At 51.3% G+C, this 15,485-nt stretch overlaps 1 protein-coding gene across 4 annotated transcripts in view; it reads right to left on the bottom strand.

Moving 5' to 3' along the window:
* The window catches only part of fer1l4 (fer-1 like family member 4), a 353,096-nt gene that overhangs the window by 32,453 nt on the left and 305,158 nt on the right, over positions 1–15,485 (bottom strand). For all 4 annotated transcript variants that reach the window (XM_072244965.1, XM_072244971.1, XM_072244979.1 and 1 more), the window contains exons 40-41: positions 13,254–13,339; positions 11,629–11,727 (exon numbers count right to left, since the gene is read on the bottom strand). In XM_072244965.1, coding sequence (XP_072101066.1) covers positions 11,629–11,727; positions 13,254–13,339 — 185 coding nt within the window. The remainder of the gene's footprint in view (positions 1–11,628; positions 11,728–13,253; positions 13,340–15,485) is intronic.

Here is a 15,485-nt window from a genome sequence, read left to right as displayed (position 1 = left end):
CTCCATTTCTCCATTTGTCCCCACTGTCTCCCTTTCTCCATACAACCCACCATCTCCCTTTCTCCATCAGTTCCCACCGTCTCCCTTTCTCCATCAGTCCCCACCATCTCGCATTCTCCATCTGTCCCCACTGTCTCACTTTCTACATCCATCCCAATTGTCTCCATTTCTCCATTTGTCCCCACTGTCTCCCTTTCTCCATACAACCCACCATCTCCCTTTCTCCATCAGTTCCCACCGTCTCCCTTTCTCCATCAGTCCCCACCATCTCCCTTTCTGCATCCGTCCCAATTGTCTCCCTTTCTCCATCAGTCCCTACCATCTCCCTTTCTCCATCTGTCCCCACTGTCTCCCTATCTCTATCTGTCTCCACCATCTCCCTTTCTCCATCAGTTCCCACCGTCTCCCTTTGTCCTTCTGTCCCCACCGTCTACCGTTGTTTATCAATCCCCACCATCTCCCTTTCACTGTCTGTCCCCAATGTCTCCCTTTCTCCATCCAACCCCACCGCCTCCCCATCTCCATCAGTCCCCACCATCTCTCTTTCTGCATCCGTCCCCACCGTCTTCTTTACACCAATCGTCCGCACCGTCTCCATTTCTCCATCAGTACCCACCGTCTCCCTTTCTCTTTCTGTCCCCATTGTCGTTCTTTCTCTGGCTATCCCCACCATCTCCCTTTCTCCATCAGTACCCAACATCTCACTTTCTCCATCTGTCCCTACCATCTCCCTTTCTCCATCAGTCCCTACTGTCTCCCATTCTCTATCAGTCCCCACCGTCTCCCTTTATCCATCCGTCCCCACCATTTCACTTTCTCTGTCCGTCATGACTGTCTCCCTTTCTGCATCCGTCCCTGCGACTCCCTTTCTCCATCCGTCCTCATCATCTCCTCTTTTCCATCAGTCCCCACCGTCCCCCTTTCTCCTTCTGTAGCCATCATCTCCTTTTCTGCATCAGTCCCCACCATCTGCCTTTCTCTGTGTTTCCCCACCATCTCCGTTTCTCCAGCAGACCCTACCACCTCCCTTTCTCCGTTAGTCCACACCGTCTCCCTTTCTCCATCGGTCCCAACCATCTCCCTTTCTCCATCAGTCCCCACCGTTTCCCTTTCTCCAACTGTCCCCTCCGTCTCACTTTCTCTATCAGTCCGCACCGTCTCCCTTTCTCTGTCTGTCCCCACCGTCTCCCTTTCTCCATCAATTCCCACCGTCTCCCTTTCTCCATCTGTCCCCACCGTCTACCATTGTCTATCAGTCCCCACCGTCTCTCTTTCTCTGTCAATCCCCACTGTCTCCCTATCGCCATCCAACCCTACCATCTCCCTATCTCCATCAGTCCTCACCGTCTCACTTTCTGTATCCGTCACCACCGTTTCCTTTACTCCAATCCTCCGCACCGTCTCGATTTCTCTGTCTGTCCATCTGTCCCCACTGTCGCTTTTCCTCTGTCTATCCCCACCATCTCCCTTTCTCCAGCAGTACCCAACATCTCACTTTCTCCATCTGTTCCCACCAAATCTCTTTCCCCATCAGTCTCCACTGTCTCCCTTTCTCCATCAGTCCCACCATCTCCCTTTCTCCATCTGCCCCCACTGTCTCCCTTTCTCCATCTGTCCCCACTGTCTCACGTTCTGCATCTGTCCCGACTGTCTCTATTTGTCCATCTGTTCCCAGCGTCTCCCTTTCTCCATTAGTCTCCATCATCTCCCTTTTTCTGTCTGTCCCCACTGTCTCCCTTTCTGCATCCGTCCCTGCGACTCCCTTTCTCCATCCGTCCTCATCGTCTCCTTTTTTCCATCAGTCTCCACTGTCTCCCTTTCTCCTTCTGTCGCCATCATCTCTTTTTCTCCATCAGTCTCCGCCGTCTCCCTTTCTCTGCCTTTCCCCACCATCTCCTTTCCTCCATCAGTCCGCTCCGTCTCACTTTCTCTATCAGTGCACGTCGTCTCCCTATCTCTGTCTGTCCCCACTGTATCCCTATCTCCATCAGTTCCCACCGTCTCCCTTTCTCCATCTGTCCCCACCGTCTACCATTGTCTATCAGTCCCCACCGTCTCCCTTTCTCTGTCTGTCCCCACTGTCTCACTTTCTACATCCATCCCAATTGTCTCTATTTCTCCATTTGTCCCCACTGTCTCCCTTTCTCTGTCTATCCCCACTATCTCCCTTTCTCCATCAGTCCCCAACATCTCACTTTCTCCATCTGTCCCCACTGTCTCCCTTTCTCTATCTGTCCCCACTGTCTCCTTTTCTCCATCTGACCCACCGTCTACCATTCTCTATCAGTCCCCATCGTCTCCTGTTCTCTGTCTATCCCCACCATCTCCCTTTGTCCATCGGTCCCCACCATCTCCTTTTCTCCATCCGTCCCCACCATCTCCCTTTCTCCACCTGTCCTCATCGTCTCCCTTTCTCCATCCGTCCCCACAGTTTCCTTTTCTCCATCTGTCCCCACCATCTCCCTTTCTCTATCAGTCCCCACAATCTCCTTTCTTCATCCGTCTCTACAGTCTCCCTTTCTCCGTCAGTCCCCACCATCTCACTTCCAGCATCCATCCCCACATTTCCCTTTCTCCATCAGTCCCCACCGTCTCCTTTCTCCATCAGTCCCCACCATCTCGCTTTCTCCATCTGTCCCCACCATCTCCCTTTCTCTATCTGTCCCCACCGTCTCCCTTTCTCCATCTGTTCTCATCGTCTCCCCTTCTCCATCAGTCCCCACCATCTCCCTTTCTCCATCTGTCCTCATCGTCTCCCTTTCTCCATCAGTCCCCATCTCCCTTTCTCCATCTGTCCTCATCCTCTCCCTTTCTCCATCAGTCCCCAATGTCTCCCTTTCTCCATCTTCCCCACCTTCTCCCCTTCTCCATCCGTCCCTACTGTCTCCCTTTCTCCCTCTCTCCCAAAATTCTCCCTTTCTCCATCAGTCACCACCTTCACCGTTTCTCCAACAGTCCCCACCGTCTCACTTTCTCCATCAGTCCCACCCGTCTCGCTTTCTCCCTCAGTCTCCACTGTCTCCCTTTCTCTATCCATCCCCACCATCTCCATATCTCCATCCAACCCACCGTCTACTATTCTGTATCAGACCCACCGTCTCCCTTTCTCCATCCATCCCCACCATCTCCCTTTCTCCATCCATCATGACTGTCTCCCTTTCTGCATCCGTCCCTGCGATTCCCTTTCTCCATCCGTTCCCACCATCTCCTTCCCCATGTTCCCACCATCCCCCTTTCTTCATCCGTCCCCACCCTATCACTTTCTGCATCCGTCCCCGCGTCTCCCTTTCTCCATCAGTCCCCACCGTCTCCCTTTCTCCATCTGTTTGCACCATCTCCTTTTCTCCATCTGTTTCCACCATCCCCCTTTCTTCATCTGTCCCCACCGTCCCCCTTTCTGCATCCGTCCCCATTGTCTCCTTTTCTCCATCAGACCCCACCGCCTCCCTTTCTCCATCCGTCCCCACCGTCTCGCTTTCTGCATCTGTCCTCACCGTCTCCTTTTCTCCATAAGTCCCCAACGTCTCCCTTTCTGCATCTGTCGCCATTGTCTCCTTTTCTCCATCAGACCCCACCGCCTCTCTTTCTCCATCCGTCCCAACTGTCTCCATTTCTGCATCCATCCCCACCATCTCCCTTTCTCCATCTGTCCCAACGGTCCCCCTTTCTCCATCACTTACCACCTGCTCCATTTCTCCAACAGTCCTCACTGTCTCCTTTTCTCCATAAGTCCCCAACGTCTCCCTTTCTCCATCAGTCCCCACCTTCTTCCTTTCTCCATCCGTCCCCTCCGTCTCCCTTTCTACATCCGTTCCCACCGTCTCCCTTTCTCCATCTGTCCCCACTGCCTCCCTTTCTCCATCCGTCCCCACCATCTCCCTTTCTCCATCCGCCCCCACTGTCTCCCTTTCTCCATCTGTCCCCACCTTCTTCCTTTCTCTATCTGTCACAACTGTCTCCCTTTCTGCATCCGTCCCCACATCTCCCTTTCTCCATCCCTCCTTACCGTCTCCTTTTCTGCATCAGTCCCAGCCGTCTCCCTTTCTCCGTTTGTCCCCACTGTCTCCCTTTCTCCATCCGTCCCCACCATCTCACATTCTGCATCCATCCCGACCGTCTCCCTTTCTCTATCAGTCCCGACTGTCTCCCAGTCTCCATCAGTCCCCACTGTCTCCCTTTCTGCATCCGTCCCCACATCTCCCTTTCTCCATCCCTCCTTACCGTCTCCTTTTCTGCATCAGTCCAAGCCATCTCCCTTTCTCCGTTTGTCCCCACTGTCTCCCTTTCTCCATCCGTCCCCACCGTCTCACATTCTGCATCTGTCCCGACCGTCTCCCTTTCTCTATCAGTCCCGACTGTCTCCCTGTCTCCATCAGTCCCCACTGTCTCCCTTTCTGCCTCTGTCCCCACCATCTCCCATTGTCTATCCAACCCCACCGTCTCCCTTTCTCCATCAGTGGCCACCGACTCCCTTTCTCTGTCTGTCCACACTGTCTCCCTTACTCAGTCTATCTCGACCATCTCCCATTCTCCATCAGTCTCCACCATCTCACTTTCTCCATCCGTCCCCACCATCTCCCTTTCTACATTTGTCCTTATCATCTCCTTTTCTCCATCAGACCCCACCGCCTCCCTTTCTCCATCTGTACCCACCATCTAGCTTTCTCCCTCTGTTCCCACAGTCTCCCTTTCTCCATCACTCACCACTTTCCTCCTTTCTCCAACAGTCCCCACCATCTCCCTTTCTTCATCCGTCCCCACCGTCTCCCTTTCTGCATCCGTCCCCATTGTCTCCTTTTCTCCATCAGACTCCACCGCCTCCCTTTCTCCATCCGTCCCCACCGCCTCCCTTTCTCCATCCGTCCCCACCGTCTCCCTTTCTGCATCCGTCCTCACCGTCTCCTTTTCTCCATAAGTCCCCAACGTCTCCCTTTCTCCATCAGTCCCCACCTTCTCCCTTTCTCCATCCATTCCCACCGTCTCCCTTCCTCCATCCGTTCCCACCGTCTCCCTTTCTCCATCTGTCCCCTCCGTCTCCCTTTCTACATCCGTTCCCACCATCTCCCTTTCTCCATTTGTCCCCCCCATCTCCCATTGTCTATCCAACCCCACTGTCTCCCTTTCGCCATCAGTCGCCACCAACTCCCTTTCTCTGTCTGTCCACACTGTCTCCCTTTCTCAGTCTATCCCGACCATCTCTCATTCTCCATCAGTCTCCACCATCTCACTTCCTCCATCCATCTCCACCATCTCCCTTTCTCCATCAGTCCCCACCGTCTCCCTTTCTCCATCCGTCCCCATCGTCTCCCTTTCTCCATCTGTTCCCACCTTCTTCCTTTCTCTATCCGTCACAACTGTCTCCCGTTCTGCATCCGTCCCCACATCTCCCTTTCTCCATCCCTCCTCACCGTCTCTTTTTCTGCATCAGTCCCAACCGTCTCCCTTTCTCTGTTTGTCCCCACTGTCTCCCTTTCTCCATCCGTCCCCACCGTCTCACATTCTGCATCCGTCCCGACCGTCTCCCTTTCTCCATCATTCCCGACTGTCTCCCTGTCTCCATCAGTCCCCACTTTCTGCCTTTCTCCATCAGTCCCCACCATCTCCCTTTCTGCATCTGTCCCCACCATCTCCCATTGTCTATCCAACCCCACCGTCTCCCTTTCTCCATCAGTCACCACTGACTCCCTTTCTCTGTCTGTCCACACTGTCTCCCTTTCTCAGTCTATCCCGACCATCTCCCATTCTCCATCAGTCTCCTCCTTTTGTCCCCACTGTCTCCCTTTCTCCATCCGTCCCCATCGTCTCCCTTTCTCCATCTGTTCCCACCTTCTTCCTTTCTCTATCCGTCACAACTGTCTCCCTTTCTGCATCCGTCCCCACATCTCCCTTTCTCCATCCCTCCTCACCGTCTCTTTTTCTGCATCAGTCCCAACCGTCTCCCTTTCTCTGTTTGTCCCCACTGTCTCCCTTTCTCCATCCGTCCCCACTGTCTCACATTCTGCATCCGTCCCGACCGTCTCCCTTTCTCCATCATTCCCGACTGTCTCCCTGTCTCCATCAGTCCCCACTTTCTGCCTTTCTCCATCCGTCCCCACCATCTCCCTTTCTCCATCAGTCCCCACCGTCTCCCTTTCTCCGTCTATCTCCACCGTCTCCCTTTCTACATCTGTCCCTATCGTCTCCTTTTCTCCATCAGACCCCACCGCCTCACTTTCTCCATCTGTCCCAACTGTCTCCATTTCTGCATCCGTCACCACCGTCTGTCTTTCTCCGTCTGTCCCCACCGTCTCCTTTTCTTCCTCTGTCCCAACAGTCTCCCGTTCTCCATCAGTCACCACCTGCTCTATTTCTCCAACAGTCCCCACCGTCTCCCTTTCTCCAACAGTCCCCACCATCTCCCTAGCTCCATCAGTCCCACTTGTCTCCCTTTCCCCATCAGTCTCCACCATCTCCACTTCTCCATCGGTCCACACTGTCTCCCTTTCTCTGTCTGTTCCCACTGTCTCCCTTTCTCCATCCGTCCCCTCCGTCTCACTTCCTGCAACAGTCCCCACTGTCTCCTTTACTCCAATCGTACCCACCGTCTCCATTTCTCAATCAGTCCCCACTGTCTACCTTTCTCTGTCCGTCCCCACTGTCTCACTTTTTCTATCTGTCCCCACCGTCTCCCTTTCTCCATCCGACCCACCGTCTCCCTTTCTCTGTCTATCCCCACCATCTCCCTTTGTCCATCAGTCCCCACCGTCTCCTTTTCTCCATCTGTCCCCACCGTTTCCCCTTCTCCATCCGTAACGACAATTTCCCACTCTCCATCAGTCAGCACCATCTCCCTTTCTCCATCTGTCCCCAACATCTCCCTTTCTCTATCAGTCCCCACAATCTCCTTTCTTCATCTGTCACTACTGTCACCCTTTCTCCGTCAGTCCCCATCATCTCACTTCCAGCATCCATCCCCGCGTTTCCCTTTCTCCATCAGTCCCCACCATCTCCCTCCTCTGTCTGTCCCCACTGTCTCCCTTTCTCTGTATATCCCCACCATTTCCCTTTCTCCACCTGTCCCCACCATCTACCTTTTTCCCTCTGTTCCAACAGTGTCTCTTTCTCCATCAGTCACTACCTTGCCCCTTTCTCCAACAGTCCCCACCGTCTCCCTTTCTGCATCCGTCCCCATCGTCTCCTTTTCTCCATCAGACCCCACCACCTCCCTTTCACCATCCGTCCCCACCATCTTACTTTCTCCATCCGTCCCAACTGTCTCCATTTCTGCATCCGTCCCCACCGTCTCCCTTTCTCCCTCTGTCCCCACCGTCTGCCTTTCTCCCTCTGTCCCAACAATCTCCCTTTCTCCATCACTCACCACCTGCTCCATTACTCCAACAGTCCCCACCGTCTCCCTTTCTCCATCCGTCCCCACCGTCTCCCTTTCTGCATCCGTCCTCACCGTCTCCTTTCCTCCATAAGTCCCCAACGTCTCCCTTTCTCCATCTGTCCCCACCATCTCCCTTTCTCCATCTGTCGCCACCTTCTTCCTTTCTCCATCCGTCACGACTGTCTCCCTTTCTGCATCCATCCCCACATCTCCCTTTCTCCATCCCTCCTCACCGTCTCCTTTTCTGCATCAGTCCCAACCGTCTCCCTTTCTCCGTTTGTCCCCACTGTCTCCCTTTCTGCATCTGTCCCCACCATCTCCCATTGTCTATCCGATCCACCGTCTCCTTTACTCCATTCATCCCCACCGTCTCCCTTTCTCCATCCGTCCCCACCATCTAACTTTCTCCATCAGTCCCCACCGTCTCCCTTTCGCTGTCTATCTCCACAGTCTCCCTTTCTACATCTGTCCCAACAGTCTCCCTTTCCCCATCAGTCCCCACCATCTCCATTTCTCCAACAGTCCCCACCATCTCCCTATCTCCATCAGTCCCACCTGTCTCCCTTTCCCCATCAGTCCCCACCGTCTCTATTTCTCTATCGGTCCGCACTGTCTCCCTTTCTCCATCCGTCCCCTCCGTCTCACTTTCTGCAACAGTCCCCACCGTCTCTTTTATTCCAATCATACCCACCGCCTCCATTTCTCCATTAGTCCCCACAGTGTACCTTTCTCTGTCCGTCCCCACTGTCTCCCTTTCTCTGTCTATTCCCACCATCTCCTTTTCTCCATCAATCCCCAACAGCTCACTTTCTCCATCCGTCGCCACCATCTCACTTTCTCCATCAATCCCCACTGTCTCCCTTTCTCTATCTGTCCCCACCGTCTCCCTTTCTCCATCCGACCCACCGTCTCCCGTTCTCTGTCTATCCCCACCATCTCCCTTTGTCCATCAGTCCCCCTCGTTCCTTTTCTCCATCCGTCCCCACCGTCTCCCTTTCTCCATCCGTTACGACAGTTTCTCATTCTCCATCAGTCAGCACCATCTCCCTTTCTCCATCCATCTCCACAGTCTCCCTTTCTCCATCTGTCCCCACCATCTCCTTTCTTCATCCGCCCCTACTGTCCCCCTTTCTCCATCCTTCATGACTGTCTTCCTTTCTCCGTCAGTCCCCACCATCTCACTTCCAGCATCCATCCCCGCGTTTCCCTTTCTCCATCAGTCCCCACCGTCTCCCTCCTCTGTCTGTCCCCACCGTCTCCCTTTCTCCATCAGTCACCACCGTCTCTTTTCTCCATCCGTCCCCATCGCCTCCCTTTCTCCATCTGTCCCCACCGTCTCCCTTTCTCCATCCATTACGACAGTTTCCCATTCTCCATCAGTCAGCACCATCTCCCTTTCTCCATCCGTCCCCACAGTCTCCCTTTCTCCATCAGTCCCCACCATCTCACTTCCAGCATCCATCCTTGCGTTTCCCTTTCTCCATCAGTCCCCACTGTCTCCCTTTCTCCATCCGTCCCCACCGTCTCACTTTCTGCATCCGTCCCAATTGTCTCCCTTTCTCCATTCGTCCCCAATGTCTCCATTTCTCCATCTGTTCCCATCGTCTCCCTTTCTCCATCAGTCCCCACTGTCTCGCTTTCTCTGTCTATCTCCACCGTCTCCCTTTCTCCATCTGTTCCCACTGTCTCCCTATCTCTATCCGTCTCCACCGTCTCCCTTTCTCCATCCGACCACCGTCTACCATTCTCTATAGTCTCCACCATCTCCCTGTCTCCATCCGTCCCCAACGTCTCCCTTTCTCCATCCATCATGACTGTCTCTCTTTCTCCATCCGTCCTCATCGTCTCCTTTTCTCCATCCGTCCCCACCATCTCTCTTTCTCTGTCAGTCCCCACCATCTCACTTTCTGCATCCGTCCCCAGCGTGTCCTTTAGTCCATTCGTTTTCACCGTCTCTCTTTCTCCATCAGTCCCCACTGTCTTGTTCCTCTGTCTCCCTTTCTCTGTCTATCCCCACCATCTCCCTTTGTCCATCAGTCCCCACTGTCTTGCTTTCTGTCTATCTCCACCGTCTCCCTTTCTCCATCTGTTTCCACTGTCTCCCTATCTCTATCCGTCTCCACCGTCTCCCTTTCTCCATCCGACCACCGTCTACCATTCTCTATAGTCTCCACCGTCTCCCTGTCTCCATCCGTCCTCATCGTCTCCTTTTCTCCATCCGTCCCCACCATCTCTCTTTCTCTGTCAGTCCCCACCATCTCACTTTCTGCATCCGTCCCCAGCGTGTCCTTTAGTCCATTCGTTTTCACCGTCTCTCTTTCTCCATCAGTCCCCACTGTCTTGTTCCTCTGTCTCCCTTTCTCTGTCTATCCCCACCATCTCCCTTTGTCCATCAGTCCCCACCATCTCAATTTCTCCATCCGTCCCTACCATCTCCCTTTCTCCAGCAGTCCCCACCGTCTCTCTTTCTCTATCCGTTCGCACTGTCTCCCTTTCTCCATCCGACCCATTGTCTACTATTCTCCATCTGTCCACACCTTCTCCCTTTCTCCATCAGTCCCCACCTTCTCCCTTTCTCCATCAGTCCCAAAAGACTCCCTTTCTCCATCTGTTCTCAACATCTCCCTTTCTCTGTCCGTCCTCACTGTCTCCATTTCTGCATCCATCTCCATCGTCTCGCTTTCTCTATCTGTCCCCACCGTCCCACTTTCTCTGTCTGTCCCCATCGTTTCCCTTTCTACCTCTGTCCCCATGGTCTCCCTTTCTCCATCAGTCACCACATTCTCCCTTTCTCCATCCGTCCCCACCATCTCCTTTTCTCTGTCTGTCCACTCTGTCTCCCTTTCTCCATTTGTTCCCACCATCCCCATTTCTTCATCCGTCCCCACCATCTCCCTTTCTCCATCCGTCCCCACCGTCTCTTTGTCCATCTGTCCCCAACATCTCCCTTTCTCCATCAGTCCCACACGTCTCCCTTTCTCCATGAGTCCCCACAGTCTCTCTTTCTCCCTCTGTCCGCACAGTCTCCCTTTCTCCATCAGTCACCACCTTCTCCCTTTCTCCAACTGTCCCCAGTCTCCCTTTCTCCATCCGTCCCCACCATCTCCTTTTCTCCCTCTGTCCCCACAGTCTCCCTTTCTCCATCCGTCCTCACCATTTCCCTTTCTCCATCAGTCCCCACCGTCTCCCTTTCTCTGTCTGTCCCCACCATCTCCCTTTCTCTGTCCCCACCATGTCCCTGTATCCATTTGTCGCCACCATCTCACTTTCTCCATACGTCCCCGCCATCTCCCTTTCTCCATCAGTCCCCACCATCTCCCTTTATCCATCCATCCCCACCGTCTTCCTTTCTCCATCCTACCCACCATCTATCATTCTCTATCATTCCCCACCGTCTCCCTATCTCCATCCGTCCCTACCATTTCCCTTTCTCCATCGGTCATGACTCTCTCCCTTTCTGTATCTGTCCCCACATCTCTCTTTCTCCATCTGTCCTCACTGTCTCCCTTTCTCCATCAGTCCCCACCGTCTCCCTTTCTCCGTCTATCTCTACCGTCTCCCTTTCTCTTTCTGTCTCCATCATCTCCTTTTCTCCATCAGTCCCCATCATCTCACTTTCTCCATCAATCCCTACCATCTCCCTTTCTCTGTCTGTCCCCACTGTTTCCCTTTCTCCATCCATCCCCACCATCTCCTTTTCTCGAACTGTTCCCCACCGTCTCTTTTTCTCTGTCAGTCCCCGTCTCCCTTTCTCCATCTGTCCACACCATCTCCCTTTCTTCGTCTATCCCCACCGTCTCCCTTTCTCCATCATTCCCCATCGTCACACTTTCTCCATCCGTCCCCACAGGCTACCTTTCTCCGTCTGTCACCACCGTCTCCCTTTCTCTGTTTGTCCTCACAGTCTCCCTCTCCCTTTCTCTGTCTGTCCCCACTGACTCTCTTTCTCCATCAGTCCCCAACGTCTCCCTTTCTCCATCAGTCCCCAACGTCTCCCTTTCTCCTTTCGTCCCCACCGTCTCACTTTCTTCATCTGTCCCCTCCATCTCCCTTTCTCTGTCTGTCTCCTTTGTCCCCCTGGGGATAATAGATGGAGAAAGGGAGATGGTTCAGACAGATGGAGAAAAATGGATGGTTGGGAAGGATGGGAAAATGAAATGGTGGGGACATATGAAGAAAGGGAGATGGTTCAGACAGAGAGATCTGGCTGGTAATACTTCTGCGCAACAAGAGACTCTAAATTTATGTTTGCTTAGTACCCTTTGATGTAGATATCACTGGATCGGGCTCCTGTCAGTGGATTCACATCATCAAGTGGCACATCGTCTGTGTTCCAGATAATAACTCTCATCTCGTAGCTAATCAACACAGGACATTAAATAATAAACATGAGTAATAGCGAAATGGTGCAGTAAATTAATCACAATAGACAAAAGAAAAAATATTCCTTGATTTTACAATGGTACTTAAATATTTCTCTGAACTGTGAATAATCAGAAACAAATTCAAATAGTTAACCTAAACGAATTGATTGATGGTCAGATCTATTGAAAGAACCAGCTCATCTCACAAGAGATTTACTTTCCAGTTCTCACTATCCATTGGCGTATATTGCACACAGCCATCCATTCAGGGGAGCTCATTCTATTAAGCGGAAGTACATGTAAAATATTCAACTGCTGGTGAAGTTCAGAGAAAAGTATCATGTTATTGTCGGAGACTAGGACAAAAAGGTATATTTACTTTAGCTGGATATCGGAAAAGTATTTAGATTAATGAGGACTCTGAAATGGATATCCAGTTGTGGAGAGGTGCAGGGAGGGATAATCAGTCATGGGGGAAGAGAACAGGAGACTCAGTTGTGGGATTAAAGACATGGACTGAGTAAAGGTTTTGCTATAGAGGCATGGTGAACAATACTCAGGGGTGTGGATAGAACAGTACAAGGACTGGCACTTCAGCCCACGTGTCCTTGCCAAACACAATGCCAAGTTAAACTAAATCATTTCTGCCTGTCCATGATCCAACCCTCCATTCCCTACGTATTCACGTGTCTGTCTAAAACACCTCTATCACATCTGCTTCTACCACTACACTTGGCAGCTCCTTCCGGGCACCTACCACTTTCTTTGTGTAAAAAAAACTTGTCCTGCATATCTCCCTTCAACTTACCCTTCTACTTTTCACTTTAAACCCACGACCTCAAGAAACTGAAAATTCTATCCAGGGAAACAGATTCTTATTGTCTATTCCATCTAGGCCTCTCTCATAAACTTAGAAATGTATCAAGTCTCTGATGCTTCAGAGAAAATGACCCACATTTGTCAAACCTCTCCTTATAGCTCATACTCTTTAATCAAGGGTGCATCCTGATTAAACTCCTATCCCTCTCACAACCAAGCCTCCATAATGGCCACATGATCATAATTCCATGTACTGATCCAGTTCTAATTTCATCTGTTAAAACTAAAATCAGTCACTATTTAGAGAAGGAAATGTTTGTTCAAGTGGCATTATGGGTTATTAAGAATGTATTTCTGAAATAAGAATGTGTTATCCCCAGGCAGAGATAACAATATATTCTCCTATGAGAGGCAGGCCAACATGAAATTTCAGTCTGAAATGCTGGCTCTTTATTCCTCTCCATAGATGCTGTCTGGTCTGCTGAGTTTCTCCAGCACTGTGGAGAAACTATCGCTGATATAGTAGGTAACTAAATGACAATAGCATCATGATGGGATGGAAGTTGGGAAGGAAATGTACCTTCTCCATACTCAGAAAGAATATCAGAGTACAGGCGAGAGAACTCTTTAGTGCTTGAACCTGTAAAAAAATATTTTAGTACTAAAATAATAGACTATTAGTTCTGTACCATCTTTCTTACCTGATTGGCTGGCGAGGTTTTATATTGACTGGTGGAGGTGCCGGTAGATCAACAGGGAACATATCAACCCACATGTGGACTTGGCCCTTGGAAAAGTGAGGTAGACAAATGTCAGTCTGAGCTTACATCTCTACATTTCCTTTGTCTAATCTCCAAAACTCAAATAAGCCAGCGACACATTTAGAAAATAGTCTGCACATTTATTTCTTCTGCCAAAGTACCTGCCCCTCCACCAATCTTCATATCATCTGCAAACTTGGCAACAAAGCCATCTATTCCGTTAGCTAAATCATTCATAAAAAGAAGTGGTCCCAACACTGATCCCAGCAGAACACCACGTGTCATTGGCAGCCAACCAGAAAAAGATCATTTTATTCCCACTGTCTGCCTCTTACCAATCAGCCAATGTTCCAACCATGCCAACACTTACAGTATGCTGGATGAACCCTTCGTCAGGACTGAAGAATGAAGGAGGTGGAAGGATTTGAAGAATGCTTGTAGGTTCAGTTGAAAGACTGGATTCACGCCTCCAACCGACATTTCTTCTCCTTCCTTGCGTCCAAGAAGGACAACAAGTTCGCCCGCCTGGAGCCCAAGACGACGACCGGCTCCAGCCTGGACCGCAACCACTGGGACCTCGACTCCTCAGGCCTTCAGCAGGCCAGAGACCCATCCACCTCTGATTCTGACTCAGATTGGAAGCACGGCCTCCAAAAAAGGGGAACCAGTCCCTGGTGGGCCATGGACTCACTCGCCTCTGACTCCAACCTCAGTTCTGAGATCCTGCAGGCTACAGGCTCCGTCACCCCCAGCTCCGGACCTAGCTTGGACCGAGATCCCAACACTCTCCAAACTGGAACAGCTCCTACTGCCGCTGGGTCCCACCGCCCAGCTTATTCCCCCACTACTCCCGTTCCACCCAGCGACTCCCAAACTTCCCTCTACCCCTCAACGCCCCTCTACTCCTTTGATTCCTCATCCTTCCCAACCCCGCTCTTCCTGAACATTCCAACCTCCCTCTCCCCCCTGATACCTCCCACTCTTTACCCTCCTCCGACCCCACCCCAACCCTTGCCGTGTCTTCAACATCCCCTCCGACCTTCCCCTCTCTAAGGCAGAATGTTCTGTCCTTAGCAAGGGCCTCACTTTTGTCCCCCTCCGTCCACACCTCAGTGAGTTCTGTGCCCGCCATGACACTGAACTCTTCTTCCGTCGCCTACGTCTCTGAGCCTACTTCTTTGGTAATGATTCCCCTCTCCCTACTGATGACCCCTTTTCCTGACTTCAACCCTCCTCCTCCTTCTGGACGCCCTGCCCCGGCCTTCTACCTGCACTCGATCTCTTCATCTCCAACTGTCACTGAAATATATAATTATTTAATATGGCCTTTCAACTGAACCTACAAGCATCCTTCAAATCCTTCCACCTCCTTCATTCTTCAGTCCTGACGAAGGGTTCCGGCCCGAAACGTCAACTCATCATTTCCACTGATGCTGCCTGACCTGCTGAGTTCATCCAGCGTACTGTAAGTGTTGCTTTGATCACAGCATCTGCAGATTATTTTGTGTTTCCAACCATGCCAGTAACTTTCCTGAAATACCATGGGCTCTTAACTTGGTAAGTAGCCTCATATATTTCAATGCAAGAAATAGCACAGGAAAGGCAGATGAGCTCAGAGAATGGATCAACACATGGAATTATGATACTTTGTAGCCATTTGCAAGAGTTGTTTGCAGAAGGGACAGGATAGGCAGCTCAATATACTGGGCTTCTGCTGTTTTAGACAGATAGAGCCAGAGGATTAAAGGGTGAGGCGTGGTGATACTAGTCAAGGAAAATGTCATGGCAGTGCTCAGTCACAACAGACTGGAGAACTCATCGAGTGAGGGTTTATGGGTGGAAGTGAGGAAAAAGAAAGGTGTGAAAACATTAATGGGCCAGTCCACAGGATTCAGAGAAACAAATTTGCAGAGAGATCGCAGAATGTTGCAAGAAACATAAGGTTGTTATAGTAGGTGATTTTAACTTTGCACATGGGACTCCCATAGTTTAAAAGGACTAGGTGGGATAGAGCTTGTCAAATGTGTTCAGGAAAGTTTCTTTCATCAGTATGTAGAAGTCCCAATGAGAGAGTAAGAGATACTCGAATTATTTATTTATTGAGATACAGTGCGAAGTAGGTCCTTCCAACCCTTCAAACCAGTTATCCCTCAATTTTATCCTAGCCTAATC

This window comes from Mobula birostris, chromosome 2 (assembly GCF_030028105.1).
Source record: "Mobula birostris isolate sMobBir1 chromosome 2, sMobBir1.hap1, whole genome shotgun sequence".
Lineage (NCBI taxonomy): Eukaryota > Metazoa > Chordata > Chondrichthyes > Myliobatiformes > Myliobatidae > Mobula > Mobula birostris.
The sequence above is the reverse complement of the archived record's forward strand: the minus strand, read 5'-3'. Positions and strand labels throughout refer to the sequence as shown.